The following is a 27,773-nucleotide window of genomic DNA, read 5'->3' on the forward strand; positions in this document are numbered from 1 at the left end:
AGCTTGCAACCTCTGAACTGCCAAATTCTTGAGAAGATCCTGTGTCTTGATAACGTCCCATGCCTCCAAACAAGGAATTTCATTCTTCTGTGTTTTCCAGAGGGACGTGTGCACATGTGTGTGTGTGGACCCGTGTGTGAGTGTGCGTGTGTTTGTGCCTGCCCAGCAGCTCCAGGCGTATCTATGCAACTTCGTTTTCCTGCATTTCGTTGCTCTCCATGCCCTGCAGAATGAAGCAGTGTAGGTGGGGCAAGTCAGGAGACCAGGGGGGCGCTTGGGCTGTAGCAGGAGAGGCAGACGCAAGACGAGCTGGGGGCGGTAAGCTGTTTGACCCTGCACTGGGGCTGGCGCTTCTCAGAGCTGCTGTTAGAGATTCTGTGGTGGGCCCTGCAGCCCCCTCCGAAGGTGCCTGGAAACAAGCCTGTTGGACTCTTTTCCTTTTCGTCTCCTGGTCAGTTGTGGGCCACAGCCTGGAGGGTACTTTAGCCATGCCTTGGTGAGCACGCAGCTGCCCGCCCATGTTCTCCAGACCCCCCACCTCCCTCTCCGCCCCAGCACCAGGCGGCAGACCCGTGCCTTTGCCCCTGATGCGCTCCTCGTCTGGCTAACGCCGTGTGTCCTGTGGGGGCCCCTCCCGAGCTTCTCCTGCCCCCCCGCGGGCAGCCTGTGCTGATCTCTGTCATTACGACGACACCCTCTCAGATCTGTTCAGACCCGCGACACACATGACCTTGAGAGGAGAGGCAGGTGTCGTTCATCCCAGTGCCTAGCACACAGGAGGGACTCGGTACCTGTTTGCTGGATGCGTGGATGGATGGGTGGATAGGTGGATGGGTGGATAGGTGGATGGATGGATGGATGGATGGGTGGGTGGGTGGATGGATGGGTGGATGGATGGACAATCAAATGGAAAGGGGTCTTGAACACCCAGCCTCCCGCCCAGGATAGCAGTGATCTTAACAACAAGGGTTCACAGAAGGTCAGCAGGATTGGAGACCTTACCGCTCACTTCCCGGAGGCACCAAAGCACTGAGTCACTCTCCACAGTCTTCAAGCCTCTGCCTGGAACCTCAGTGCCTTCTTGAGGCGGATACTGTGCTGTCAGGGGCTCTCACCTCCTTGAGACCCTCGTTTATGTCGGCCAAACTGCCCTGAGCGCTCGGCCCGTGGGCTGACGACGTACCAAGGCCTCTCCTCCGGGCACAGCAGCCTTTGCGTGCTTGGAGGCGGCTGTGTTCCGGTCGCCTGTGAGTCTGTCCCCCCACCTCCCTCACGGCAGGGACACCCACTCAGCGTCCCCCTGCAGTTCGGTGCCCAGTGCTTCAGGTGGCGCAGGGCCAGTGCAGGGCTGGGCGGGATCGTGTGCTGAAGGGCTGCCGTGGGGCCTGGGCTGCTGGACCGAGATCACGCGGCCAAGGTCTTGGTGATGGTGGCCGGCCATCCCGTCTGTGCCCTGGAAGGCAGCCTGCACCCACATCTTCCCGCAGGCATGATCAGGGGGCCTGGGAAGGTCTCGGGGTGACTTTCACAGACACGGAGCCGCGCTGCACGCGTGACCGTGAATTCAGCCTGAAGCCTTTTCACCCACCCACCCCCCTGCAGCCCAGCCAGCACCTCGGTGCAGCACATCAGCTAAGGGCCCATCTGCCCTCAGCAGGGACCAGGGCGCACTTTCAGTCCTGCCCTTCCCATCTCAGGGCACGGACATTGGGCTCACTGGCAGGGCCTCTGTGTCCTGTGTCACCCGGCCACTGGGTGTCCTCCCGACTTTGATATCTGCCCCCCACTGTCACCGGCAGGGGCCACGCTCGCCGTCCTCCAGTCCTTGGGACGCGGCTTGTCTGTCGGTCAGCAGGTCCGCCTTTGGACTGTCCCGCGTCTGCCCTGTGCTCTTCCTCGTTCCCAGGGCTGTTTTAGAAACGTGTACCCGCCGCCAGCTGGCACCAGCACGCGCTCCAGCGTTGCCCAGGCTTGGTGTGGGGAACCCCGTTAAAGAGGAGCAGGGTGAGCTTGCCGCCCGGCCCCGTGGGTGCTCCGGGTCTGTCTGGGTCCCGTCACGAATCTTGCGTCTGACGTTGGGCCCGGAATTAAAACCTGCTCCCCAGCCTGGTCCTGGGACCTCCTCCCGGGTCTGTCCCAGCTCCCGCCGCCCTGGCCACTCTCCTTGGTGCCCTAGCACGGGATTCCCCGCGACGCACAGGCCTCAGTGCGGAGCTGCTTTGGCATCCGCTGCGAGACCAACTGGGCACACGACCCCCTCCTCTGGGAAACAGCAGCGACGGGCCCCACCCGCCAGGCTGGCCCAAGGGCTGCGTGGAACAACCCCTGTGAGGCGGTTCACGCAGCCCCCGAGCTGAGGCGGCCAGGCGTCCCTGCCTGTGTCCCGACCCCGCCACCGCCCGTCCCCCCGCATGGGATCGTGGTCCTTCGGTGATTCCCATCCTACTCCTAAGCTGCCCTGTTTCCCAGAAGGGTTCACTGCGGCTCGGGAGCTTGAGGGACTCGCTCAAGGCCAAGCAGTTACAGCCAGAGGGGACTCGGGGAGGACATGCAGGCAGCCCGGCTCCAGGGCCGTCACCGGCGTGGCTCACCCTCGCCCTGGGTGCTCCCGGCCCCGGTCTCCGCTCCTTTATCCCTCGCGTGTGGAGCCCTTATCTTTCTCGCGTCATGTTCCCATTTCCTTTGAGATTTTGAATCTTCCCAGGTTCCCTTTGCACAGACTTGTGATTTTTCAGTATGAATTAAGAGGTTCCCCTTGAGTTGGAAGTAAAGGCAGTAAAGCTTTCTGTGATGGCGAACCAGCAGCACGTCACAGACCATGGTGAAGGGGCCTGATGCCAGCTCACCTGGGCCAGGCACCTGGTCTCTCTGTGGCCCTGGAGTGCAGGACACAGCTCGGGTGTTTGTAGGCAGGTGGGGGGCCCGGAGGCCACAGCGTGGTTTTCAGCAGGAGTGAGGTGGCCGGATGAGAAAGGTACCTGTTGAGCAGGTGGGGCGATGGAGGCCCTAAGAAGCTGCTAGCACAGACCGGCCGACAGGCGGCGGCCGCCAGCGTGGCTTCTTGCCTACCCTGCGCCCTGCAGGTCCCCGCGTGGTGCGTCCTCGTAAACGTGGGAGGGAGCCCGCCACCCCTTTCTAAGGTGGGGCTTCTCGAACGCATCTCCCCAGACTGACCCTGGGTGACCCCACCGGCCCTTGAACCAGCCTGGCCCAGGCTCCAGGAGCAGCCGTCTGGGAGCCTGGTCACCCTGGAGAGGGGCTGGGCCCTGGTGCTCAGCGTTGGACCCTCGGGGCTGCGGTTCCCGGCCCAGCTTCCGGCGCCGCAGGCTCCTCCGGGGTTCAGGGTCGGCCCGACTCTTAGCGGCTCCTGTTTCGTGTGCGTTTGCGTGAGCGGTCGGCCCTTCCCCATGCGCTTGGGGGGCGGCCTGTGCAGCTCCCCGAAGCTGACCTCGGCCCCCCTGCCCCTGACGCCGCAGAGGCCTGTGGGAGCAGGTCTGTGTACGACGGCCCAGAGCGGGAGGAGTACTCCACGTTCATCATCGACGACCCGCAGGAGACCTACAAGACGCTGAAGCAGGTCATTGCCGGCGTCGTGGCCCTGGAGCAGGAGCACGCCCAGTACAAACGGGACAAGTTCAAGAAGACCAAGTACGGGAGCCAGTGAGTCCGGGGTCTCGGAGGCGTGGGGAGCCAGGGAGGGGCCGCCTGGGGCCACCTGCCTGTGGGGCGGGGCGGGCCCCCTGTCTCGCTTCCCCCTCAGGGCCCTCTGGACCGGGTCCCCGGAGGCGCCTCCTGCCCCCGCCTCGCGACCCACGTGCTTCTGAAATCAGGCTTCCATTGTGGGCCAGCGTCCCTGCCCCTGGGAAGCACCTTTTGCCTCTCCGGGCTGGCTCTGGACCCCCGCGCCCCCCGCGTCCTGGGAGGAGGGTCGGCCGCAGAGAGGCAGGTGCAGCCGGACCACCTGCGCTCTGTGCCAGGGGCCGCAGCTCCGGCTCCGGGCAGCCACCCAAGCGGCGCCCTCCTCCTGCTCTAAGGGTGTGGGTGACGAGAGCCTGTGAGCACTCGGAGCCCACGGACCCGCGGCAGAGCCCACCCAACACCTGAGGCAGGAGCCCTGCGTGGGCCCAGCCCCCTCCCTGCTGGCTGCTTCCTTCCAGGGGAGACGTGGCTTGGGTCTGGGAAGGGAAGGGGCGCTCTGGGAGAGACCCCGACTCGGCCAGGCTGCGAGGGTGCCCAGCACCTCTGGGGACGCCGACCGTGTCTGCTGCCAGCTCCACAGACGTTCACATCACATTCTAGACCCTTTAACACCCTCTGTCAGAACCCACGTCGACCGTCTGAAAACGCCTTTTCTTAAACACGGCAGAGCCCGTGACTCACGGCCGCGCCAGCGTCTGTCAGCTAACGGGGCACAGCGCACGGTGCTCGCTCCAGGAGGTCACGGTCTCCCCACACATGAGCACACGCGCCCCACACGTTGAGACCGGGGTCACAGTGTGTGCTTCCGTAGGCAGTTGTGGGCTAACTTCTTCCTTTGCTAGTCCACGCTTCTCGTGTTTATTACGGTGAACACGCCTCACAAGCAAAGGTAGGAAAAGGTGACGACAACAACACACACATGAAAGGATGCTCAACATCACGAATCGTGAGAGAAAATGCAAACCACAGCCACAGGGAGGTACCACCTCACAGCGGTCAGGATGGCCACCATCAGAAATCTACAAACGATAGCCGGAGAGGGTGTGGAGAAGAGGGAACCCTCCTGCACTGTGGGTGGGAATGTAAACTGATACAGCCACTATGGAGAACAGTATGGAGGTTCCTTAGAAAACTAAAAATAGAACTACCATACGACCCAGCAATCCCACTACTGGGCATATACCCTGAGAAAACCATAATTCAAAAAGAGTCATGTACCAAAATGTTCACTGCAGCACTATTTACAGTAGCCAGGACATGGAAGCAACCTAAGTGTCCATCGACAGATGAATGGATAAAGAAGGTGTGGCACATATATACAATGGAATATTACTCAGCCATAAGGAGAAATGAAATTGAGTTACTTGTAGTGAGGTGGATGGACCTAGAGTCTGCCCTACAGAGTGAAGTAAGTCACAAAGAGAAAAACAATACTGTATGCTAACACATATACATGGAATCTTAAAAAAAAAAAATGGTTCTGAAGAACCTAGGGGCAGGACAGGAATAAAGACACAGACGTAGAGAATGGACTTGAGGACACGGGGAGGGGGAGGGGTGAGATGTGACCGGGTGAGAGAGTGGCATGGACATATATACACTACCAAATGTGAAATAGATAGCTAGTGGGAAGCAGCCGCATAGCACAGGGAGATCAGCTCGGTGCTTTGTGACCACCTAGAGGGGTGGGATGGGGAGGGTGGGAGGGAGACGCAAGAGGGAGGGGCTATGGGTATATATGTATACCTATAGCTGATTCACTTTGTTATACAGCAGCAACTAACACACCATTGTAAAGCAATTATACCCCAATAAAAATTTAAAAAAACAACAACAGGCGATGGCAGTTCAGAGGCGCACCAGCCACAGGGCGGCCCACGCTCACGCTGCTCTCCCTCCACCCCCGCAGGGAGCACCCCATCGGAGACAAGAGCTTCCAAAGCTACATCGGGCAGCAGTCTGAGACCCCCGCCCATTCCATGTGAAGCCCGCGGGACGCCCTGTCCCAGGACGGCACCCTGCGCCGCGCCGGGAGAGCCCGTGTTCAGGAAGGAGCGAACACCAGGCCAGAGGGCAGCTGCTCAGCGCGCGAGCCGACGGGGGTCGAGCCTGTGAACTGCTGAGGCTCCCGGGCCATTTCCGGGGGGCTGTGCACCTGATCACGCCGGTGGCAGGCAGCCTGAGCTGGCCTTTCGGGAACAGGGTGCCGGCGACACCGCGGCCTGCGGAGCGTGGGCCCTGTGCCGCGGGCACGTCTGTCTCTGCTGGTCTGTGGCGCCCGCACCGTGGAGCCTTCCGGCACGAACGTTCTGCTTCGCCTCAGCGGGGACGTTGTGAGCGTTATTCTGTTCCTATGAGCCAGCTGCCCGGGAGGCCGCCAGCACGAGGCCTCCTGGTTCCAGCTTTCGACGTTTGTATCGGTCCTGGCCAGAGGGTCGGAACCGCACGGAGTTCCCAGTTTGAGGATGCCCTCGCTCTCTGGGGACGCGGGGTCCTTCTGCAGAGAGGTTTCCTAGGGGTCCCAGCCTTCGTTCCCGAGGTGGGAGCCCCCCTGCCTGCTGCCGATACGCGCCCACGCAGCCGCCACGTCGAGCAGAGTTGTGTTGTTTGCTGTCAGTGGGGCTACAAGTAGAATCCACGTTTGCCAGCCTGGTGGGAGTTTGGGGAAGGTTGTAAAAATAGAAATGTGCATTATTTTCAAGCTGTTTTTCTTAATGTTTTTAAAGGACCGTTTTTAATTAGCTCTTTGATATAAAGTAACTCAGAACATCCAGGCCTCTACCATTCCAGGGAGGTGCTTCCATAGGACAGCAAAGGGAGTGGTGGTGTCTCCGGGCAGCCAAGCAAAGGTCCCCGAGAGAAAACGGAGGGAGGGAGGCAGGGAGAAACCTGGGCCCGCACTGGGAGGCTTGGGAGCGGACGCCGGGCCAGGGGCGGTGCTCGCTGTCTCTGAGGCCCTGGGGACTGCCAGGGCTGCTGTGCTTTTGGGGTTGGGGGTCCCGACGAGCTTCTGCTGACCCCCCCGAAAGCCTCGGCTGCAGCCTGGCTTTGGAAAGGCCCTTTCAGACCCCTAGGACCAGGTGCCACGTGCCCGTCTGTTGTTCAGACTTGAGATCTAGATGGCAGATGGTAACATTGCCTGTTGTCACAAAAATGGTGGAGGAAAATGTTGCAAAAAAAAAAAAGCTCCGTATACGCAGCTGTTAGGCTGCTCCAAACTGCAGTTTTTCATATGGATTTGTAATTTAATGTTTCTGTTTATAAGATACTAATGATTTGTGATGTATTTTACTGGCCAATTAAAACAGACCTTTTATTCTTTTTGAGACTGGCTTGGTTTCACATGAGCGCCCACTGATAATGCACACGTGGAGATGTGGGTGTGTGGTAGAGTGGGGCAGGAGGGAGCTGGACGACATACCTGTGATGACAGGTGAGGTCCCCCTGATGACTGGTGGGGTCCCCCTGATGACAGGTGAGGTACCTTGACAACAAATGTGGTCCCCCTGATGACAGGCGTGGTCCCTCTGATGATAGAGGGTGTCCCCCTGATGATAGGACAGGTCCCCCTTAAAACAAGTGTGATCCCTCTGATGACAGGTGAGGTCCTCTATGACAGGTGAGGTCCCGCTAGTGACAGGTGTGATCCCCCTGACGACAGGTGAGGTCCCTTTGACGACATGTGGGATCCACCTGACAACAGGTTTGGTCACCTGACAACAGGTAAGATTCCCCTGACAGGTGAGGTCCCCCTAACGACAAGTGAGGTCCCTCTGATGACAGGTGTGGTCCCCCTGACAACAGGTAAGGTTCCCCTGATGACAGGTGTGATCCCCCTGATGATAGCTGTGGTCCCCCTGACGACAGGTGAGGTCCCTCAGACGACAGGTGAGGTCCCTTTGATGACAGGTGGGATCCGCCTGATGAGAGGTGAGGTCCCTCTATGACAGGTGAGGTCCCCCTAACAACAGGTGAGTTCCCTCTGACAACAGGTGTGGTACCCCTGATGACAGGAGATGTCTATTTGACGACAGGTTGGATCTCCTGGTGACAGATGAGGCCCCTCTGATGACAAGTGAGGTCCCCCTTTATGATAGGTGGGGTCCCCGTGATGACAGGTGAGGTGCTGCTGATGACAGCTGTGGTCCCTCTGGCAACAGGTATGGTCCCCTGACGACACGTGAGGTGACTCTGATGACAGGTGAGGTCCCTCTGGTGACAGGTGAGATCCAGTTGTGGGGCTTTGGGTTGTGCTGGAAGCCACAATGCTTCTGGGATGGAAAGGTGTGGAGTGGGGCCCTGTGAGGGCCATGGGGACCTCAGGGCGGACAGAGATGGTGTCAAGCTCAAGGAGGGTGGGAAAGGCAGGGTCCCTCATGTCTCCGAGGACTCAGCAGCGGGGTGTGCGCTCGAGGGCCAGACACAGGTCAGTGTCCCGAGGGAGGGGGAACAGGAGGCTGGTGGCCTGAGGGGAGACAGAGGGAGCTCAGTGCCTTTGAGCAGATATGGCTGCTCCCCTTCGAAAGGGGGAGGGGGAAGAGCTGGCTGCACAATATGGGGGACCCGCCCCGCCCCCCGGGAAAAATGCCTCTTCTCATCTCCTTTTTCCTGTCTTTTCTCCATTTGGTTTCTGCTCAGTTGTCTTTTTAACTCCAGCCCCGGTCGCCTGGTATGAGAGAGTCGTGGGGGGAGGGGGGTGGGATCTGGCTCCGGAGAAGCCGGGTCAGGCCTTCGGGGTGCCACAGCCCTGAGCCGAGGGCAGTGGTGATGAGCCTGCTTCCCAGGTGCACGTGGCCTTGGGGAGGAAGGGCCGTCCTGCTGCTCTCCGGCGGCTCCTGTCTGCTCCGGGTGGGGGCCAAGAGGCTCGGACGCCCCGAACACGAGCGTCCACGGCAGGGCCGCAGGGCGGCTCCCAGGGGCCTGGGCGGCTCAGATTCACACGCAGGACCAGGCCCAGCGGAGAGGGTTGGGGCTGGCGGGGGCAGGTAACGAGCTCTGCCCACGTTGGGGTACGTGGGAGGACTGAGAAGAGAAAACCTGGGAGAATGAGGGCCCAAAGCCCCGCTCCTAGGACCCCAATCTTTTGCGACCCCGATCTGTGCCCACTGACTCTTTGTCCAGACCACCTGTTACCTGAAGAGGGAGCTGGTTCAGCTGCCCGCTGTCCTGGCTTCATCCGTCCCCCCCCCCCCCCCCCCCGAGGCCCAGAGCCTCCGAGCAGCACCCACGGCGGCACCTGCACCGGCCCCTGGCTGGCGGACCCGAGGCCTCCTGTGAGCTGAGAAGCTGGGAGCTCGTTTAGGGAATGGAAGTGCACGTGGAAAAAGGGAGTTAGTCACTTTTACTTCATTCTGAACATTCATGACACACCTAGTGCTGTCGGCTGGGTGCTCAGGAAACACCTGCTATGATTTGTTCCCTGTGGTCCCAGATGAGAAGAAAAAGCTGTGTTGAATAGATTATCAGAAACTTTCTGTTAGGCTGTGTTATAGGCTGAACTGTGTCACCCCAAAATTCATGTATGAAGTTCTGGTCCCCAGGACCTCAGAAAGTGACTGCCTTTGGAGATGGGCCTTTAAAGAGGTGATTAAGGTTACATGAGGTCGCTAGGGTGGCCCTGACCCAGTCTGGCTGCTGTCCTTTTAAGAAGAGGTCAGGACACAGACACACACAGAGGACGACCCCATGAGGACACAGGGAGGAGACGGGCATCTACAGGCCGAGGAGAGAGGCCTCAGGAGGCCAGCCCTGCCCACACCTGGACCTCAGACCTCCGGGCTCCTGACCCAGAAAGCGAATGTCTACTGTGGAAGCCGCCCGAGCGAGCCTTTGGTCACGGCAGTGTCAGCAAACAGCTCGACTGAAAGTGCAGAGAAGGGTTTCCTCGGCACAGTTCAGAGGTGCCTGTCCGCAGACGGCTGCCCTCCGAAGCTGCGTTTGCGTGAATCTCCCCTCGTCTGGAGGGGGGAGGACGCAGGACGCCACCCAGGGCCCAGGCCGCCAAGTGGAGTCACCGCCGTGACCTCCGAGTCCTTCGTCCCTGCTAGGAATCAAGACATTCGCCTGAAGGCTCAGCAGACCCAACACCAGAAGCGCCTGCAGAGCCGCATGAAGACCCCTGGCCGCCTGGCCCTTTGCCGTCTCTGCTGAGAGGCCGGAGGCCCTGGGAGGAGGCCACTCCGACCTAGGGCCGCGGAAAGGACCAGGGGGCTGGCCTCTGTCTCTGCAGTGATGTCACAGGGGCCACCTAGCAACGGGGCCCGGGCACACAAGGGCAGCTCCCCGTGGAGGGGGTGGAAGCCATGCGCTCCGTCTGAGGGCTGCGTGAGAGCCGGCCTCCTTCTTCTTTCCCGTGGCCCGAAGGCAGGGAGGATGGAGAAGGACACCACGGCCGCACACAGGAGGCACCGGCTGGGCCCCGGGGCCCCTCCCTCGGCCGTGAGCCCCGGACACCTCAAGGCGGCCAGCGAGATGGCTGAGCTCCAGAGGAGCCGGAGTGTGGGCGGCCTGCACCAGAAGGGGGACCCCCCGAGCTGCATCAAGACGCTGTGCAAGGAGCTAGGTAGGGCCGAGGGCGGGGCGGGGCAGACCACTCTCCCCGGGCCAGCGAGGGCCATACACCCACCCCCGCCCCGGACCCACTGCCCCTTCCTAAGATCCTAAAGGCCAGGGTGGGGCGTGTCAGGCACTGAGGTCTGAGGGGGCAGAGCCAGCCTGGGACTGTGGGGACATCCCGGGGGCCAGCGGAGGGCCAGCCTGGGGCTGCAGGGGGGCAGTTGGAAGCTCTGTCGAGGGCAGGAGGAGGTGGTGAGGACAGACAGAGACCTGGGCCCCATGGCCTGTGAAGGCACTGGGGACATTGGGAAGACCGTTGGCATGTGAGGGCCAGCATGCGAAGTGTCTCAGGTTTATGATGAGGCCCTGGGGTGAGCCCCAATCCCGCTGCCAGAGCCAGGGACCTCACGGCCAGGGGCAGCAGCAAACCCACGGGGCTGGGGGCCGCGCGTTTGCTCGGCACTAATGTGGCCTTTACATTGTAAAGTGTGCACATTTATACCTTGTGTCAGCCACGTGTCCCACTCCGGCATGTTTCTAACCCTGCGAGCGGGCCATGGTGTGGCCGAAGTGGGGACGGGTGCCCGAAACGCCCTGGTCCTTACGTGGACCTGCCCCTGGAAGGTCAGCTACCCCAGGGCAGCGGGCCCGAGTTGGCGGAGAAACGGAGTGACTGCCAGTCGTCGGCAGGACCCCAGCAGTTGTGGTTCACACCAGCAAGTGCCCTTCGCTGAGACTGTCGTTTAGGAAGTCTAAGTGACTGTTAGGAAACAAAACACAGTAAGCGGGAAATGCGGTTTGCTTGTTTAAGCCCTAGGAGCGATTTTAAGAGGTCATTGTATAAAAATATTTGTTCTTCTCTCAGCTTAAAAATCCAAAGCTGTGTTATTTCTGGAGGATAGGGGAAGGAGGAGCCGGCCGGTCACAGCACAGGGGCCGCTGCATCTCCACTACCTCTGACCGTTCAAAGTCCGAGCACAGCCGCTCCTTCTCAGGCTCGGGAGGGCCGAGCTCCCCAGAGAGGAAACCAACCTATAACCTGCTCAGGAAATATTGCAAGTAGCCACGGTGTGTCCCCAGCAGTGCCGGCCACGGACCTTCCCAGCCAGCACCGCTGGGTTTGCCGAGACAGGGTGGATGGCAGGGACGCACCGAGCGCCGCACTGTCCGGCCCCCGGGCACACACCCGCCCCAGGCGCCGGGCCCGCTGGGGCTCCCGGACAGCGTGGAGGGGACGAGCCGCCCGGAGCCGGAGCCACGCGGAGCACTGCTCGCCGTCCACATGGTCAAAGGAGACGAGGTGCGGCCTCCCGAGTGAGGGCGGGGCACGCGCCAGGCCTGGGCGCTCACACCTGCAAGCAAGAGCCAGGACGCTGGTGGCGCCGGGGCCGCAGGTGCCAAGGTGACGTAGACGCAGGAGGCGGGGCCGAGCGCCTGTGGGACACGCCCCCCAGCCGGGCGGGGAGGAGTCCGCGCCCGGAGGGGCCGCGCGAACCCGCGGGTCCACGGCTGAGCTCGCGCCCGGGCCCTGAGCCTTTGCCTGGGACGCTAGGCCGCAGCCGCCGGCCTCTCTGCCGCAGAGCCTCCGGGCCCGGCGCCCCAACGACGCCCCCCCGCAGGGGTGCCCCGGAGCGGCTCCGGAGGGGCCCAGGCCTCGGCGAACAGGGCCTGCTGACATCCGCAGGGTGGAGGCCGCTCGCGGTCGCGCAGGGGGCGAGGGGCGCCCTGGCCGCGAGGTGGCGTCAGGCCGATCGGGCAGAGGGTTCACGCCGGTGTCGGCCCCGCCCCGGCCCGCGCCTGTCCCGCCCTCCGCTCCCCGCGGCGCGAAGCCCGACTTCCGGGGCGGCTCGAGGTCCAGACAGTGACCTGTAAGTGGCTTGGCGATCCCTGCGAGGCCAGCTGAAGAAACGCAGCAAAGGAAGTAGTCTGTTCGCGTGCGGCGGCAGATCTGCCCGGCCTGCTGTTCCTCCCCCGAGCCGCGCGCGAGGCCCAGCCGCAGCTGCGCCCTCGCGCCCTGCCTGGAGCCTTACCGCCTGAGCCCTGCAGGTGCGCCCCGAACCCCGACAAACGCAGGGCCTTCTTCGAAAGCGGACAAAGGGGGAACCCACGAACACACTGATTAGGATAACAGTGCACTGGGGGCACGTGTGTGTTTCTCATTCCACAGCTGCTTTGGAGCAAAGAAAAACCAGGCTCTCTTTTTACTGATTCTTTCCTTGCTGCCAAATACACGTTACAGGAAGGAGCAGGTTTGAAGACCTATCTGGGGCAGCCCTGTGTCTTCTAAAAACGGACACACTTGCACACATACACAGACATGCACAAGCACACACGTGTGCACGCACGGGCTAGGGGCTGCTGAAGATTTTCCGGAAGAAGTCCACCGTAGATCCCTGCCAGAAAACCACTGAGCCGAACCGTTCGGGCCCTTCCATCTGAGGTCGATGCAGCGAGAGCTGCCAAGTTCTGAAATATTCTCTGAAGACCCAAGATCGCCCCACCCTTGGCCTTCAGGGCTTTGTTTCCAGGTGGCCAGGGCCGGCCTGGGGATGGCGGCACAGCCGCAGGTCAGCAGACGTCCCGGAGCCCGTGTGTGGACCGTGGATTGAGGAGGACACACAGCACCTAGTTCTCACCCACAGGGAACTCAGACCAGAGACAAGGAAAGTGCGCGGACGACCCGGCCCAGGGCCGGTGCCGAGTGCCAGGGAGAATGGGCGTGACGGAAGGCTCCCTCCAAGGAAGGTCGCTTAACACTGGGCAGGGGGCCCAGGTCCCCATGAAGGATGGCGCTGGAGGATGGCAGGGGTCGGGGGACACGGTCCAGGGGAGGGACAGCATGCAAGACAGCGAGGACCAGCGACAAAGCAGGAACAGAAAGCAGGGCACCTGCAGGAGCCGGGCCCTCTCCCCCTCCCCCGAGGCCTGTGAGCTGAAAGGGCCCCGCGTAGCTGATCTGGCCACCAAATTCTGTAGGAAATCCTCCAGGATAGCGGCTTGCAGAGGCACCCTGCTGGGTCTCCTGTCAAAAACATTATTTAAAGCTTGGAGTCTCCCTGGGGCGGTGTTTTCATCGGGGCCAGGGGTCCAGGCTGTGTGTCAGGGTGGGGGGTGGAAACCAGGCCGCTCTAGGGAGAGTCTGGAGCAGCTACGGGCACCGTCATCTCGGGCATCTTGGGCTCAGAGGTGACTGCACAGAAACGGGACCTGGAGCGTCTGCGACCTCGAGACCCCTCCCTCGGGGGCTTTCTCTTAGGTCCCAAAGGGGGTAGGAAACCCCCTTGAGGTCTGCGACCTCTGAGAAGCAGAAGCCTGCGTTTCACCAGGAAACCCCGGTGTCTTGCTCAGAGCTCACAGCTCACGAGGCTCACGCTGTCCCGCCGAGGTCACCAAAATGCAGCTTCCCCGTAATTGTTTACTGACAACCGCTCCATGCGTGAGGCCGGGCTGGATCCTGTGCCCCTTTCTCCTCACCGGACAAAGACCTTTCCCAGCCAGAGGACTCCCACCGCCGGCATCGCCCCTCAGAGGAGCCAGGAGGAGCGTCCTGGAGGGGATGGTGTGGCTCAGGTCTCAGCTCCGGGGCTGGGTCGCCCTCTCCACTGGCCGCAGGCTGAGGCCCCCGCCCTGGCCCTCAGCTCCTGCTGCTTCCAACCCCACCTGCTGCCACCAGGAGGACGCAAGGGGTCCCGCGCCCGGCACAGTGACAGTAAAGGCAACGCCAAGGCCTCCCGCCGCGTGCCACGGAGCGGGCAGGGACCCTGGGGGGGGGGCGTTGGCCCAGCTCGGGGCCTTCGATGCCCTGCACCGGCCTGCAGAGCGCTGATGTGAAGAGTCGGGGCGGGCGGCCTCCTGGGCCGGGGATGCGCGAGAATGCCGGTCAGAACTGGGGCGGCAGCGCCCACACCCCGCAGGTGGCCCGTCAGCATCCTCGCAGGCTGACGACAGACCCGCTGCTTCCTCCTCAGAGTCTGAAGATCAGGGGAAGGACCTCAGAAGCGACGCGGAAGATGCCCGCTGGTGAGTGGCCTTGGTCCAGCAGAGGCGGCTGTGCAGAGACGTGAGGAGGACACGGCAGGCCGGGGTGGGAGTGGGCGCCAGGGTCGAGACCTGGCGGCGGGCCCGAGGGAGGCCAGGGCGTCTGGAAAAGACCTCGAGGCTCAGATGGGAGGGTCGGGGACCGGTGACCCAGGGGGCTCTCAGGGCCTCAAGCAGCCCCCCACCGGCATCCCCCCGGCCCAGCATCTTGGGGCCGGCGCCTATCGCTGCAGACCTTCCCCCTCGGATCTCTGGGCAGAAGGCATCTCGCCCGAGAGCCTGCCGGGGCTGCTGGCATCCCTCATGTTGGGGCAGGTCGGGGTGATGGCTCCTCGGGGAGACCAGCTCAGCAGCCCTGCCGTGTCCTTATCCGCTCTGCCCACCTCTCTACCTGGGTCTGCCTCGCCCACTGCCCGCCAGCCCCGCCCTGCTGACCCAGGGGCACTGGTGCCCAGGAGGGAGGAAGGCGTCGTCTCCAAACCCCGCTTCCACCCGCTGCAGCCAGGCAAACCCGGAGGAAGACAAGCTGGAGCAGCGCCAGGACGCCGCTGGGCAGGTGCCGGGGGGTTGGAAGGAGGCAGAGCCCGAGGCCAGCGGCCAGGAGGAGCCGGACGGCAGGGAGAGCACAGACAAGTGCGCCCTGGAGGCCAAGGTCAGGCCGTGGTCCTTTGATGTGCATGCGCTGCCGGCCCAGCCCGTTGGAGTCCTGCCTCTGTTTATCTGTTTGGTGTCTTCTTACAGGAAGGGGAGCCAGAGTCCGTACAGCTGGGTGACCTTCTGCAAAAAGAGGCAAGAGCTTTTCACTTTAGTAACAGAAGTCAGAAAGGGAGGCCTGTCAGGCTCAGTCCTGCCGTGGACGCGCCGGCTGGACCAGGCCCCGCCTGAGCTGCCTCAGCGTCCGGCTCTGTGCTCCTGGCTGATGCCGGGGCACCTTAACCCCGGCTTGCCAAACAGCACAGCTGCTGAGGGGGCGGGGGCCCCGACGGGAGGTGACCCTCAGCTTGCCCTTGTCAGGGAGCCCCAGCCCCGCCCGCCGCAGCCCGGGGGCAGCGGTGCTCACAGGACCCTGTCCGAGAGAAGCTTTCCTTCCCCTTCCCGATCCGCGTGCGGGGGTGGAGGGAGCTGGGCTTGGCCTGCGTCCAGGGCCCCTGGGGTCCCCTCCACTCCCCAAAACACTTCTCCCAGTGTTGACTAAACTGCTACCACTGGGCCAAGCCAAGGTGCCTGGTCAGAGACCTGGGGGCCACTGCACCTGAGCCCCTCAGGCCTTTACGGCTCACTGTGTGTCTCTGCAGCTCGGGCAGCGGGGCAGGGGGTCTGCAGAGGCAGAGCTTGGGCGCTGCCCAGGTGAGCAGGCCTGCAGTGGGCCTGGAGGGTCCACCCAGCTCTGGGCATCACTGGCCCTGATTCTCAGGGGGCGAAGGTGGGGGAGACCCTCTGAGTTCTCAGGGACCTGATGGGAGGTGAGCAGGGAGAGGGGAGGCCACATCCGTCCCCTCCCTCTGCCAGGGGACACCTCATCAACCACACTGCCAGCAGGTCCCGCCACACACGGCCAGTGTCTGGTGGTCTCAGTGTAATGCCCAGACCCTGGCCACCACGGGCCCAGAGCCCACGCTCCCTCCCAGGAATCTGTGTGTCTCCCTGGCTCACCCAAGCCCACCATCCACGCCTCTTTGGTTTCCATCCACAGAAACCACCTGTGTTTGTGGAGATTGATCTGGGAGACCGAGCAGAGGAGGTAAAAAACCCAAAGCTGACAAAGCCAAACCACCCACCAGGAAACGCCTTGCTTGGGGCCATGCGGCATTCCCACCTCACCCCAGGAGCTTGCCCCGGGCATGGGTGTGCTGGAGGCTGAGGCAGAGATCGGCCCCAGGGTTTGAAGACTGGCCAGGGGACCAGAGAGCACCTCGCTTCTTTCTCATTTTCCCTCACGCCAACCCACACACATTCCTGCACCTCCATAGATTCCAGGGCCTGGGTCAACCCTCGAGGTACCCAGGGGCCCTGAGAACCTCTTGTGAGATTGTGCTGTGGTGGTGAAAGGGCACAAGCTGAGGAGCTGGGAGACCCGGCCTCCACAGCTCTCCAGTGAATGCTCAAACAAGTCACCATACCTCTCCATGCCTCAGTTTTCTCATCTGCAAAATGGGGATCTTAGTTGCACCCACAGCCCAGCGTTGTTTTGTGACACCCTCAGAACACTGCCTGGTACCCAGAAAGTCCCAGCATTAGATATCATCTTCACTGCCTACACCACCACCACCGTCATCACTATTTTCATCACCATCAACATCATCAAAACCACCACCCCAATCATCATCTTCATCGCCATCAGCATCACTATCCCCATAATCTTCATCACTATTGCCATCACCTACACCACCACGGTCATCATCACTATCATCACCACCTTCATCACATCTTCACCATCATCATCACCATCATCACCATCATCACCATCACCACCATCATCACATCTTCACCATCATCACCACCATCATCACCATCATCATCACCATCATCATCACATCACCACCATCATCACCATCATCATCACGTCTTCACCATCATCACCACCATCATCACCACCATCATCACCATCATCATCACCATCATCACCATCACCACCACGTGCACCACCATGGTCATCACCACCATCACCATCCCCATCATCACCATCATCACCACGTGCACCACCATGGTCATCACCACCATCACCATCCCCATCATCACCATCATCACCGTCACCACCACGTGCACCACCATGGTCATCATCACCATCATCATCACATCTTCACCATCATCACCACCATCATCACCATCATCATCACATCACCACCATCATCATCACCGTCATCATCACATCATCACCATCATCACCATCAACACCACCATCATCACCATCATCATCACATCACCACCATCATCACATCTTCACCATCAACACCACCATCATCACCACCATCATCACCATCATCATCACATCACCACCATCATCATCACCATCATCACATCACCACCATCACCATCACCATCATCACCATTATCACCAGCACCATTGTCACATCACCACCATCATCACCACCATCATCACGTCTTCACCATCATCATCACCACTGTCACCACCTGCACCACCATCACCATCATCATCACCATTATCACCAGCACCATTGTCACATCATCACCATCATCATCACCATTTTCTGTGAAAGGAAGGGGTTAACCCCATGGCCTGATTGGGCCTTTCCAACACAAATACTCTCCATTTCTTTGCTATAGTGAGCAGCCATCTCTTTGGAAGTTTTTTGAAATTCTCTCCTGGCAAATGTAAGCCCCTACCTGGGGGTTGGTTTTTTCCAGATTGCACCTTCTGTATCTGCCCTCAGAACTTGCTGTATGATGAAGAGAGCTGGTCATTGACCGCCTCCACACACAAGGCTACCACGGGGGCAGCACAGGCTTCAAGCACTCAAGAAGAATCAGTCAGGGGCAGAGCTGGGACTTAGGGCCCAGGTCTTCTGACCTACAGTCCAGAGGTCATGGTAGCTCACATCAAGGGCACAGTTCCTTGGTCAGGGTCCCCTAGTTAGAAATTCCCACTTGACGGTGCCCCGTCTCGTGGGAGGACGCTCAGGGCAGTCTCCACGCCCCATCTCGTCCTTGGGCAGGTTCAGCAGGTCCGGCCTGGGTCCCTGTCATGACCCCCTCCCCTGTCCCCTCAACTACTCCCACCACATCCCACAGGTGATCACATGTGCCATGAAAGAAGAGAAGCGGTCCCAGATGGACATGGGGGATTTTTCAGAGGACGAGTGAGTGAGGGGTTCACACTCGGGAAGGTGGGAGGCTTTTCCTCCATCAGGGTTTCTGGTGGGCAGAGCGAGCCCCGGGCTTTTGATTCCTCCTGGGCACACGCAGAGACCCAGGCATTTACTGCAGCTGGAGGGGCGAGGCAGGATCCCCGTGAGTCCCACCTCACCCCTAGCTAGACCCCTCTCCCCACCCTGTCAGCCAACAAAAGGGCCAGAGTAGGAGGGAGGGAAAGGTGGAAAGAAGAAGAGGAGGTGAGAGTGGGAGGGTCTCCTCACCGTGCAGCTCGGGGTTTTGGCTGCCGAGGTCACAGCCCTTGGTCCCGCAGGCAGTGGGGAGACCCGTCACACGTGGCTGCTGGCTCAGCAGGGCAGAGGGACCTGGGGGTGGGGGCGGGAGACGTTTGTCCTGACCGCCTTCACCCTATGGGTAGAGATTGTGAGGCTGCGAGCCGCCTGGGAGCAGGTGAAACGCTCGCCCAGGGCCGTGGATCTACAGTATTTTAAACAATACAGAGAAACAGAAAGGAGAAAATAGCAATTTATCCACTTTCCACCACTCTGAATTAACAACCACATTAATGTCTTGGCTAATTTGCTTGCACAGTTTTTAAAAGAAAAATTTCTCTATTTACTTTGTAAAACCGATACGCGGTCATTTAGAATAAATGAAACAATGTGAAATAGCACAACACAGAGGAAAACTTTTAAATATGCAAGTGCCACCTCTCGGAAACAGTGGGGACTTCATGGGAGCACGTGGCCCCAAAGGAAGATCAGGAGCAGAGGCCGGACCTCGGGAGAACAGGGCCTTCTTCGGGCCGTTTTCCTGGGTTGCCAGCTGTGAATGTTTATAGTGTTACAGCCCTTTGCTTATTTGGCAGTTGCTGTTACTGCCTTTCCCCAGGTTGTGTGTTTTGGGGGAGAGCGTTCCTGTTAGGAAGTGTCACCCCACGTCTCTCCTGATCTCTGCTCACACAGCCGGCCGTGTGGCTTTCACCAAGATGTCAGGACTGCCCGGCACGCTCCCAAATCTATGCTTGGGGAATTCCCTCGTGGTCCAGCGGTTAGGTATCCGTGCTTTCACTGCCAAGGGCTCAGGTTCAATCCCTGGTTGGGGAACTAAGATCCTGCAAGCTGCGTGACATGGCCAAAAATAAAATTTTTTTTAAATTTAAAAATTAAAAAAAAAAAATTAAACCAAATCTATGCTTGACGTGGGAAGGTCTTTCCTAAGCAGACGTCTGTTTTTCTCATCAATTCTTGATGGACGTGGTGATGGATTCAGCCACACCGGACGCAGCCTGGCAGCTCCTTTTCTGCCCCAGGCCAGGCGGGCCCAGGCCCACCCTCTCGGCCTCTTGGTCAGGCTCCCCACCTCCCGTGCTCAGTTGCCCCAGAGAACCTGCAGACGGGCCGTGCCCAGGAGCCAAGCCTCAGCTGCTGGAGGCTGCTTGGACAGCAGGACAGGGTCTGCTCCACAGGGGCCTGGCCTGGACGTTTGCCGGGCGGGGCCTCCTGTCTGCCCTGCTCACCTGCAGCCTCAGTTTCCCTCAGAGCTAAGCCGCCTCTATCCAGCCAGCCCCCTAGGGCACCCGGGCACTAGCAGCCCGTTAGCTGCCCGCTGGGGGGCTTTGGCACCGAGCCGTGGAGGTCCCTGCGAAGGGAAGGGGGCCACCTCATCCCAGAGCCTGGTTGGAAGTGGAACCCCCAGAGCCCACGCACAGGGACAGGCACGGGCTGCGATGCTCGGGCAACGCTGGGCTGGGCACCGTCCACCTGCAGCGCCTCTTCGCAGCTGGGCAGTGGAGGGAGGGGGCGGCTCGGCTCCGCTGACCTTCAAGGTCTGTTGTGCTCAAGGGGTCCCTCCTGGGCTGGAGACACCGGGGTGGCGGTGGGAGGGCAAGCCGGGCTCTGCACCGGCCGGGAGCCGCCTCTGGCTGGCAGGCCCTCGGCCCCCCTGGCCTTGGCAGGATGGGGTGGGGGTACCTCTCTCACCCGCCCACCCCGCCCCGCTCTGCCTCCAGGACCGGGACCAGCTGGGTGTGCTGCATCCCATACTTCACCAGGAAGAAGGTGGGGGAGAGCTCATAGCAGCCGGGAGAAGGTAATTCACGCTCGGAGATGGGCTGGGCCCGAAGGGGGTGCCTGGAGGGGCAGGAAGTAGAGAGGGGGCGGGGCTAGGCCGCCTCCTGGGTCCCGCCCTAGCCCCGCCCCCTCTGGCCAGGGGTCTAACCGAGGTCTCCACTTGTCTCCTAGGGTCGGCCAGGCCGGGAGGGGCGAGGGACGAAGACAGCTGCCCTGAGAGACGCCACGCAGACCTGGTGCCGTGACCACCCCACGTGTGACGTCCCCACCACCGCGAAGTGATGACACCACCTTTAAAAAGGGCTCAGTAAAGCGCGAACGGAAGACGTTGTCCCTCTCCAGGGGCCCCGTCCCTTCTTTCCACGCACCGTGTCCCGTGAAATGTAAGTTAAGGGGGAGATGCAGCTCAGGGACGGACGGCACGGGTGGCCGCACCTCCCAGGTCAGTGGTCGCGCAGCCCCGCACTCAGCCCCAACGAGGGCTGCCACCAGGGCATGGCGGGACCCCAGGCATTGGTCCCCAAGCACCGGGGGCAGGCGTCCTTGCAGCTGGGACTGGGAGCCCCGAGGGCCCCATGGAGGAGATGAAGCCGCGGGGAGGTGCTGCTTGCGGGAGCGGGGAGGGGTGTCAGGAGCCGGCGAGCCGCACCAGGGAGACCCGACGGGCTTCGAGGCTCCTCTGTTCAACCAGCGGAGGCGCAGCAGCCTGTCCCAGGCCATTCCTGTGGTTCAGCCCAAGACTAAGGACGCGGTGGCCCACGGGTCCCCAGCAGCAGGCACACTTGCGCGTTCTCACCATGCACACCCTCCCGAGCAAGTGCCCCCTGTCCCTGCCCGCTGGGTGGCAGCTCCTGGCTCCGGCACCTGGCCACCGAGCAGGGCACCGAGAGGAGCTTCTGGAGAATCTGCCGGAGGAGGCGGCTCTCTGGGCTGGAGTCCCAGGGTTCAGCCACAACAGGCCAGGAGGGTGACCGGCCCCCGGCCAGCCCTCGCCCTTGGTCTGTCCGTGTCCATCTCTGGCCACCACGGACAGCTGGCCTCATTCAGAGCCACGTGCCACCTGTCTGGCCATGGAGGGGCCCCCGGGGGGCAGGGCGGCCTCACATGTGTGCACAACCCGGCTGGCTTGGTGGTGACCTTCCACCTCCCGTGTCGGCTGGGGTACCTGCGGGGAGCCGGTCGGGGCGGCGCCGTGGGAACCTGCAGGGCCGGCCGCAGGTGTGGAGGTGGGGGCTCCTGTCTCCTGCCCACGGGCCAAGCTCCAGCCCGGCGGGTGGACGCGGCCCTGGGGGCCTCCGCTCTGGCGCCCCCAGGCCCGCCGAGGCCCATAGAGCGGGCGCTCCCCGTGGAGCCCGACCACAGCCCTGCGTCGCCCACCTCTGCATCCCGCCAGGGGGCACGCCAGTCCCAGGGGTGACGAGGGCGTGACGCGGGCCTTGCGGATTTAAAAAGAGCTGACGACCTGGAGGGAAGCTGTACAATCTAGGGCAGTAAGAACCATTAGCTCACCGCTGGCCACTCAACGCGCTCACGTCAGACCAGGAGGGAAGCCGGAGTCTCCCGCCTGAGCCGCCCTGGTGGCCGTCGGAGCTGCTTCTGCCCATCGCGGCGCTTGGAGCTCGGCGGGGGGCCAGCCTGGCCTTTGCGGCCTGCAGGCAGAAGACGGGTGTTTACATTTAGGGAGGGTTACCCCCCAGCCTCCCCCTGCTCGGAGGCCCCGGTCCTCAGGGTCCCCCGACTCAGCCTGCAGGGGCGCCTATGCAAGCTCACCAGAGGCTGGGCCCCCTGTCGCCTGACCCAGCTTCCTCCTCCGTCCCCGCTGGCCCCCCAGCTACTCAGACACCAGTGAATGAGAGGCTACAGGGCCCCCCCCCAACCTAGGGCAGGAACAGCCCCGATGCCTCTGGCGCCCGTCCTGCCTGGGCCCTGGAGCACCACGTCAGTGCCTCCTGCTTGCTTCTCCCAATATTAGTATTCTCCCCCAAATCACATATGCGTTTTCACTGTGGGAAATGTGGGAACCAGCAAAAAGCATTCAGCCTGTCATCTCGTCAGATTACCTTCAGATTATCACTGTTAGAATTTCCATCTATTTCTCTTGAGTGTTTCCTCTCTCTCTTGATGTATGTAGAGAGAGCTATATATGGAGATGGGTAAATAAAGCTTTTTTACAAAATTGGCATCACACTGCACCAGTTTTTTTTTTTTTACAAGTTTTCCTTACGTCATACGCCCTTTCCCCAACATCATCGTAAATGTTTGCTGAGAGCCTACCACGTGCCAGGCACCGTTCCAAGTGCTGGGGACATGGCGACGGTTGAACGAACCTTGGCCTCGCGGAGCTTCCATTCCAAGGGGGAAACGAGAGTGGGCGTGCGGTGCGTCTTGCTTGATCTGCACGCAGCCCCACGAAAATGAGCTCCATCATCTGAAAAGTGATGCTCCGGGGCCACACCTCCCAGGGCACGGTGCACACCTGCTAAAGAGCGCGCAGAGTCACGTGGAACGTGGATGGCGGGCTGGGCGAGGAAGGGGCTCGGGGAGCGCGCGGCGAGCAGCGGTGACCATGTGACACCTCCAGACGTTCGGCGGGTCTCACTTCACTGATTCCACAAGGTGGGCCCTATTATCGCCCCAGTTTGGCAGCGGGAAGGCCGGGAGTTGCGCGTGGGGAAGGGTCACTAGCATGGCGCCTCCCACCGGCTGCTGCCCTCAGAGGCCGCCGTGCCCACGCGCCAACCAGCGTATGCTGTTGCTGCTGCTGCCCTTGATTCCTAGTCTTTTCCTGCTGCTCCAAGGACAGGGACGTGACAGGGACGCGTCCCCGCCCTCCCTGATCCCGCCTCGAACGGCAGCCGCGCTTGCCCCGCACGCCCCCTGGTGGCGGGCTGGCGCCCTCACAGCCTCTCTCTGTTCTTCAGCGGGGACGTCATCCTCCGAGACCTTTCACCAGGAGGCGGCCGTGGCCTGATGCTTCATCACCGTTAGAGATTTTAACTCTCATCTGCTCACTAAAGCAGCAGCCAGAATGGGAATGCGGTGGGGGCCGTCTGTTGTCGGGCAGAGTGAGGCCTGACCCAGGCCCCGTGTGCACGGCTGCCACGCCCTCCAGTCTAAGGCATGTAGCTTACACGCAGCCCGGCGGTCAAGTGTCCTGGCCACTGGCCCTCCCCGCACCATGACCTCGCGACCCATGACCCCACGAGCTCCGTAGGACAGACAGACCTGCACCTCTATCTAGAGTCCTGGGCGCCTCCGAGGGTGGACGACACTTGGCTCACGTGGAAACCCACCCCCCAAATAGATGCTTCCCGTGATGCCGTGACGTGCTTCACACAGCAAAACACAAACGCAAAGGTCACTCACACGGCAGCATCCTGAGGCCCTTGTGCCCAGAATCCCTCCAGTGTCCCCAGGTGTCCCCATGTCCCCAGGTGCCCATGTCCCCCAGTATCCCCATGTCCCCAGGTGCCCTGAGTCTCTCTGGACTCCCTGGTGTCCCTAGTGACATCCGGCATGGAGGGCCCACTTGTAGGAGGATGGAGCTGAGTAAGGACGGCCTGGCCGCCGGGGGAGGGGGGCACTTGCTAAGGCCTTTGGAGGTGAGAGGCTCACCAGAGCAACACGCAGAGGTTGTCAGGACCAGCCCGGGCCGTGCAGCGGGAAAGCATCCCCTCCTGTCCCATGAGTTGTCCCTTCCCAGAGTGCAACCTGCCTGAGGACTCTACCAGCTGCCTGGGAGAGGGGCGGGCAGGGGGCAGCCCTGAGGGCAGGAGCGGAGGAGAGCCCTGTCCTGGGCGGGGTTTGGGGGTGGGGGGAGTTCCTCCAGGCGCTGACTTCTTCTTCAGTTACGTGCGCTGGGCTGCAGGAAGCCCAGCGAGGTCTGGCTGGACTCCGCCTCGGTCCCCCTCCATCTGCCTGGACCTGGGATGGGTCTTCAGAGGAGTGTGGCGCTCACAACGCAGGACGCAGGACGCTTCCTCCACGGACCCGGCTCGCTGTGACAGTCTGTGGGCAAAGGTCTTCCCGGTCCTGATAAGCACGACTGTGGATCAGGCTGTCCTGTGCGGAGCAGGGTGTTGGGGAGCCGGGGAGCGTGCCCTGGGGCGACAGCAGCAGCACTTGGATGGATTCCACTCTGATGGAGCCTGAGACAAGCCAGGGAGTGGAATGAACCCATTCTACAGACAGGAGCACTGAGGCTCACAGAGGCGGGGACGGAGGTTCCAGGGGTGCCGGGCAGTCGTCCTGCCCCACAGGCGGGAGCCCTGGCCGGTGTCAGGACGCATCCCACCCAGGGGGCCCAGACGGCCCTGCCACCCACAAGTTTCGCCTGCTCTCGGGGTCGGTGTGAGGGGCTGCCTGGTATTCCAGCTATGATGTATCTGGACAGGTTTTTGAGAACTTCACGCCAGTTCTCGGGAGTAAGTGGTTCCCCCAGACCCCACAGCGGAGCATCCTGAGCCCGGCCGGGGCTGGCGCTGCTCTCTGGGGCGTCCAGCGTCCCAAGACCTGACGTTGGTTCCTGGGAAGGGCAGGAAGAGCGGCCAGTGCTGGCAGCCCAGACTTGCGGAGCAGGCGGCGAGCCAAGAAAGCACAGATCACCCCCGCCCGGGGCTCTGTGCTGTCCCTCCCCAGGCGTGGAGACGGCATGGCGCAGCCCTGCCCCCAGGGGACTGTGGCAGCGGGGAAGGACCCGGGAGCCCCAGGGTAGCAGAGCCGCGGAGGACGCCCCCCCACCCCCCCACCCCCCTGCTCATCCGCTTGGCTCTGTGTCTGGGGCCTGCTCTTGTCAGCCACAGACACGCTCCGCGGGGCCGTGACGTAGAAGCTGGAGACTCAGACGTGGACGCCAGGGTGCAGCCAGCGGGAGACACGGGACGTCCTTGAGCCCACGTGTGCACGGGCGCTTGGGCCGGGGAGCGCCTGGCCTCCAGCAGGTCCTTCGGGAGCCCAACCCCTGCACGCTGCTTCGAGCCCTGCCCGGGCTACCGTCAGCTACCCTCACATCTGTCCAAGCCCTCACGCGTCCTGGACTCCATCAGCTGCGGTGAAGGGACAGACCATCAGACCTGGGCTCCCCGCTCCCCGAGGAGCCATCTGCCTGGCGCCTGGTGACCGCCCTGGGCGGGAATAAGACCTCCTGCTTCTTCAGGCGGCCGGTGGTACCTGCCTCCCTGAGCCCGTCTGGCTGCTGGCTCTGGGTTTGTCGGGGGCCCTGGGGGCTGCACGACTGACTGCCCCCCCCCACGAGGCAGGAGGCCGTAAGCAAGCCCCGGTCGGTGCCCCGGGGTCACCGGCCCCAACCCTACAAGCAAGCCTGCCTCTCGCTTGTCCAGAGCGGAGGACGCCCTCAGTTTCAGGGTTCACACAGACCCTCCTCCAAGCAAGGAACTCTGACCTCACTTCCCGCGGCTTCCTTGTGGGTGTATATACTATATATGTATATATATATAGTGCACTCATGTATAGCCCTGAGCTGTGTCCACCCGCCTCAGGACCTCCAGCCTGTCCCACCTCCTCCCATCACCTTTGCCTCCCCCCAAACCAGGGGCTGCCCTGGCCTGGAGCGCCAACCCTGGCTTCTCTGTTTTCACCAAGATAGTTCAGGGTGTTACAGAGGCAGCCCTGGTGTTACTGAGGTCACCAAGCAGCCAGGCAGCGAGGGGGCACTGGGTGTGTCATCTGACTAGTCCCAGGACGGCCTGCACAGCCCCAGCTGCTGACACACGCTACCCTTCCCAGTGGCCCTCCTGCTAGAGCAGCAGCTCTACTCCTGCCTCCGGTTTAAACCTCTGCCCTGACAGGACAGGACAAAGAGAACAGCTCAGGCACCGGCTGTCCCTGCAGGGGTGCTCAGTTAACACGGAGCTAACTAACTCAGCGGGCTACCTAACCCAGCTAATAACCTAACGCAGTTTACTACACAACCAGCTGACTACCTAACCCCCTTCACTGCTTAACCCACCTTACTACTTAGCCCAACTAACTATCTAACCCAGCTGACCATATTTGTTAGCTACTACCTAACCCAGCTAACTACTTAACCCAGCTGACTACTGAACCAGCTCACTATCTGCCCAGCTAACTACCTACCCATCTGACCACTTGCCCAGTTGACTACTAAGCCCAGATGACTACCTACCCATCTGTGTACCTACCCTGCTAACTACCTAACCATCTGACTACCCACCCATCTGACTACCTACCCACCTGACTACCTACCCATCTGACTACCTGCCCAGTTGACTACCTGCCCACCTGACTACCTGCCCACCTGACTACCTGCCCACCTGACTATCTGCCCATCTGACTACCTACCCACCTGACTACCTACCCACCTGACTCCCTGCCCAGCTGACTCCCTGCCCAGCTGACCACCTGCCCAGCTCCTCTAAACCAGCGGCCCCCCCCCCGGTGAGGGTTCTGCTTGCCATAGGGGGCTGTCTGTCCAGCCCCCCCCGTGCTCGGACGCCCACCTTAGAGAACAACCCGGCTGCACCGTGGACTCGAGGACTAGCTATGGGAGCCACGCCGACCCCATAAGCGATTCCAGAGGGGTGTCCGTCCTCACGCCCCTGAGGTCTCTCTTCGGCTGCTGTGAGTTCGCCCAGCTAATTTTCTGTGTCCCTCTTTCCCCGTTACTTACCGATGGAAGGTCTCCCGAAAGGAGGGCCGTCGTTGTCTCTGCTCACTTGTTTATCCAGGAGGCCATTTCCATCGGCGCGGCTCTCACACATGTTACTCTGTGGGTTAGGACCCATCACCACGTATTCGCTGCTCACAGGGTCCCATCTGTGGCCACCGGCAGCGCCTCCAGGGTGTGCCCTGTGTCTGTGACACGCTCTTACTTCTCTAATTAACTAAATTCGGGACCGTTTCCTGGCTTTCTGGCCCCACTAGATGTTCCGGGCTCGCCTCACTGTTTTCCCTGCCCCTGTGGAGTGGTGAATCAGCCGCTCTTCCGAGGACCTGGGCCCCACTCAAAGGGGAGGTTAAAGGCGTAATTGGAAACGCTGAAAGGGCGTTCTAATAGGAAAATTGACACGCTGCTCGAGCCCAAGGGCAACCTCTCCACCCAGGTTGCTGCCGGGGGTCCTCCAGGCCAGCCGGCCGGGCAGAGGCTGGTCCAGTTTGGGGACCATGCGTGCGCCCCCGGCCACCTCCGCGGGGGCTCCACTGAGGCCTGAGGGGAGGGTGTGGCCCTGCAGAAGGAAGGGGCAGGCAGCCCGCAGGCTCCGGCAGGCCCCGCGGGCCCACGGCCACCCCCACGTCCCAGGGGGGCAGAGCCGGGCCTGCTCCCAGAGTCTGGGGCACCCTCGGCTCTCGGGTGCCCTGGGTGAGTCCAGAACACACAGCCACTTGCCTGAAAGGAGACCCTGACGCTGGGAGTGTGAAAACGTTCCCCCTGAGGAACGCCCGGCTGACCTCCCCTGCCCGACACCAGCTCCCTGAGACCCGGGCTCCTTCCCCCGACAAGGAGGAACGCTTATGAGCACCTCAGGCGGATGACCTGTTTGGTCCTCATGTAAAATGTCTAGAACAGGGACTGCCATTAGCTCTGCTTTGCAGGTGACA

The 27,773-nt window shown here is 61.6% G+C and overlaps 1 protein-coding gene across 3 annotated transcripts in view; it reads left to right on the forward strand.

Annotated features, from left to right (window-relative positions):
• RASA3 (RAS p21 protein activator 3) overlaps positions 1–7,025 on the forward strand; it is an 89,752-nt gene extending 82,727 nt beyond the window's left edge. For 2 of the 3 annotated variants that reach the window (XM_057532598.1, XM_057532600.1), the window contains exons 23-24: positions 3,477–3,660; positions 5,609–7,025. In XM_057532598.1, the coding sequence (XP_057388581.1) occupies positions 3,477–3,660; positions 5,609–5,684 (260 nt within the window). In that variant the 3' untranslated portion in view covers positions 5,685–7,025. The remainder of the gene's footprint in view (positions 1–3,476; positions 3,661–5,608) is intronic. The other variant, XM_057532599.1, reaches the window with a different exon arrangement.
• The last annotated feature ends 20,748 nt before the right edge of the window (positions 7,026–27,773 follow it).

This window comes from Balaenoptera acutorostrata, chromosome 18 (genome assembly GCF_949987535.1).
Source record: "Balaenoptera acutorostrata chromosome 18, mBalAcu1.1, whole genome shotgun sequence".
NCBI classification, from domain to species: domain Eukaryota; kingdom Metazoa; phylum Chordata; class Mammalia; order Artiodactyla; family Balaenopteridae; genus Balaenoptera; species Balaenoptera acutorostrata.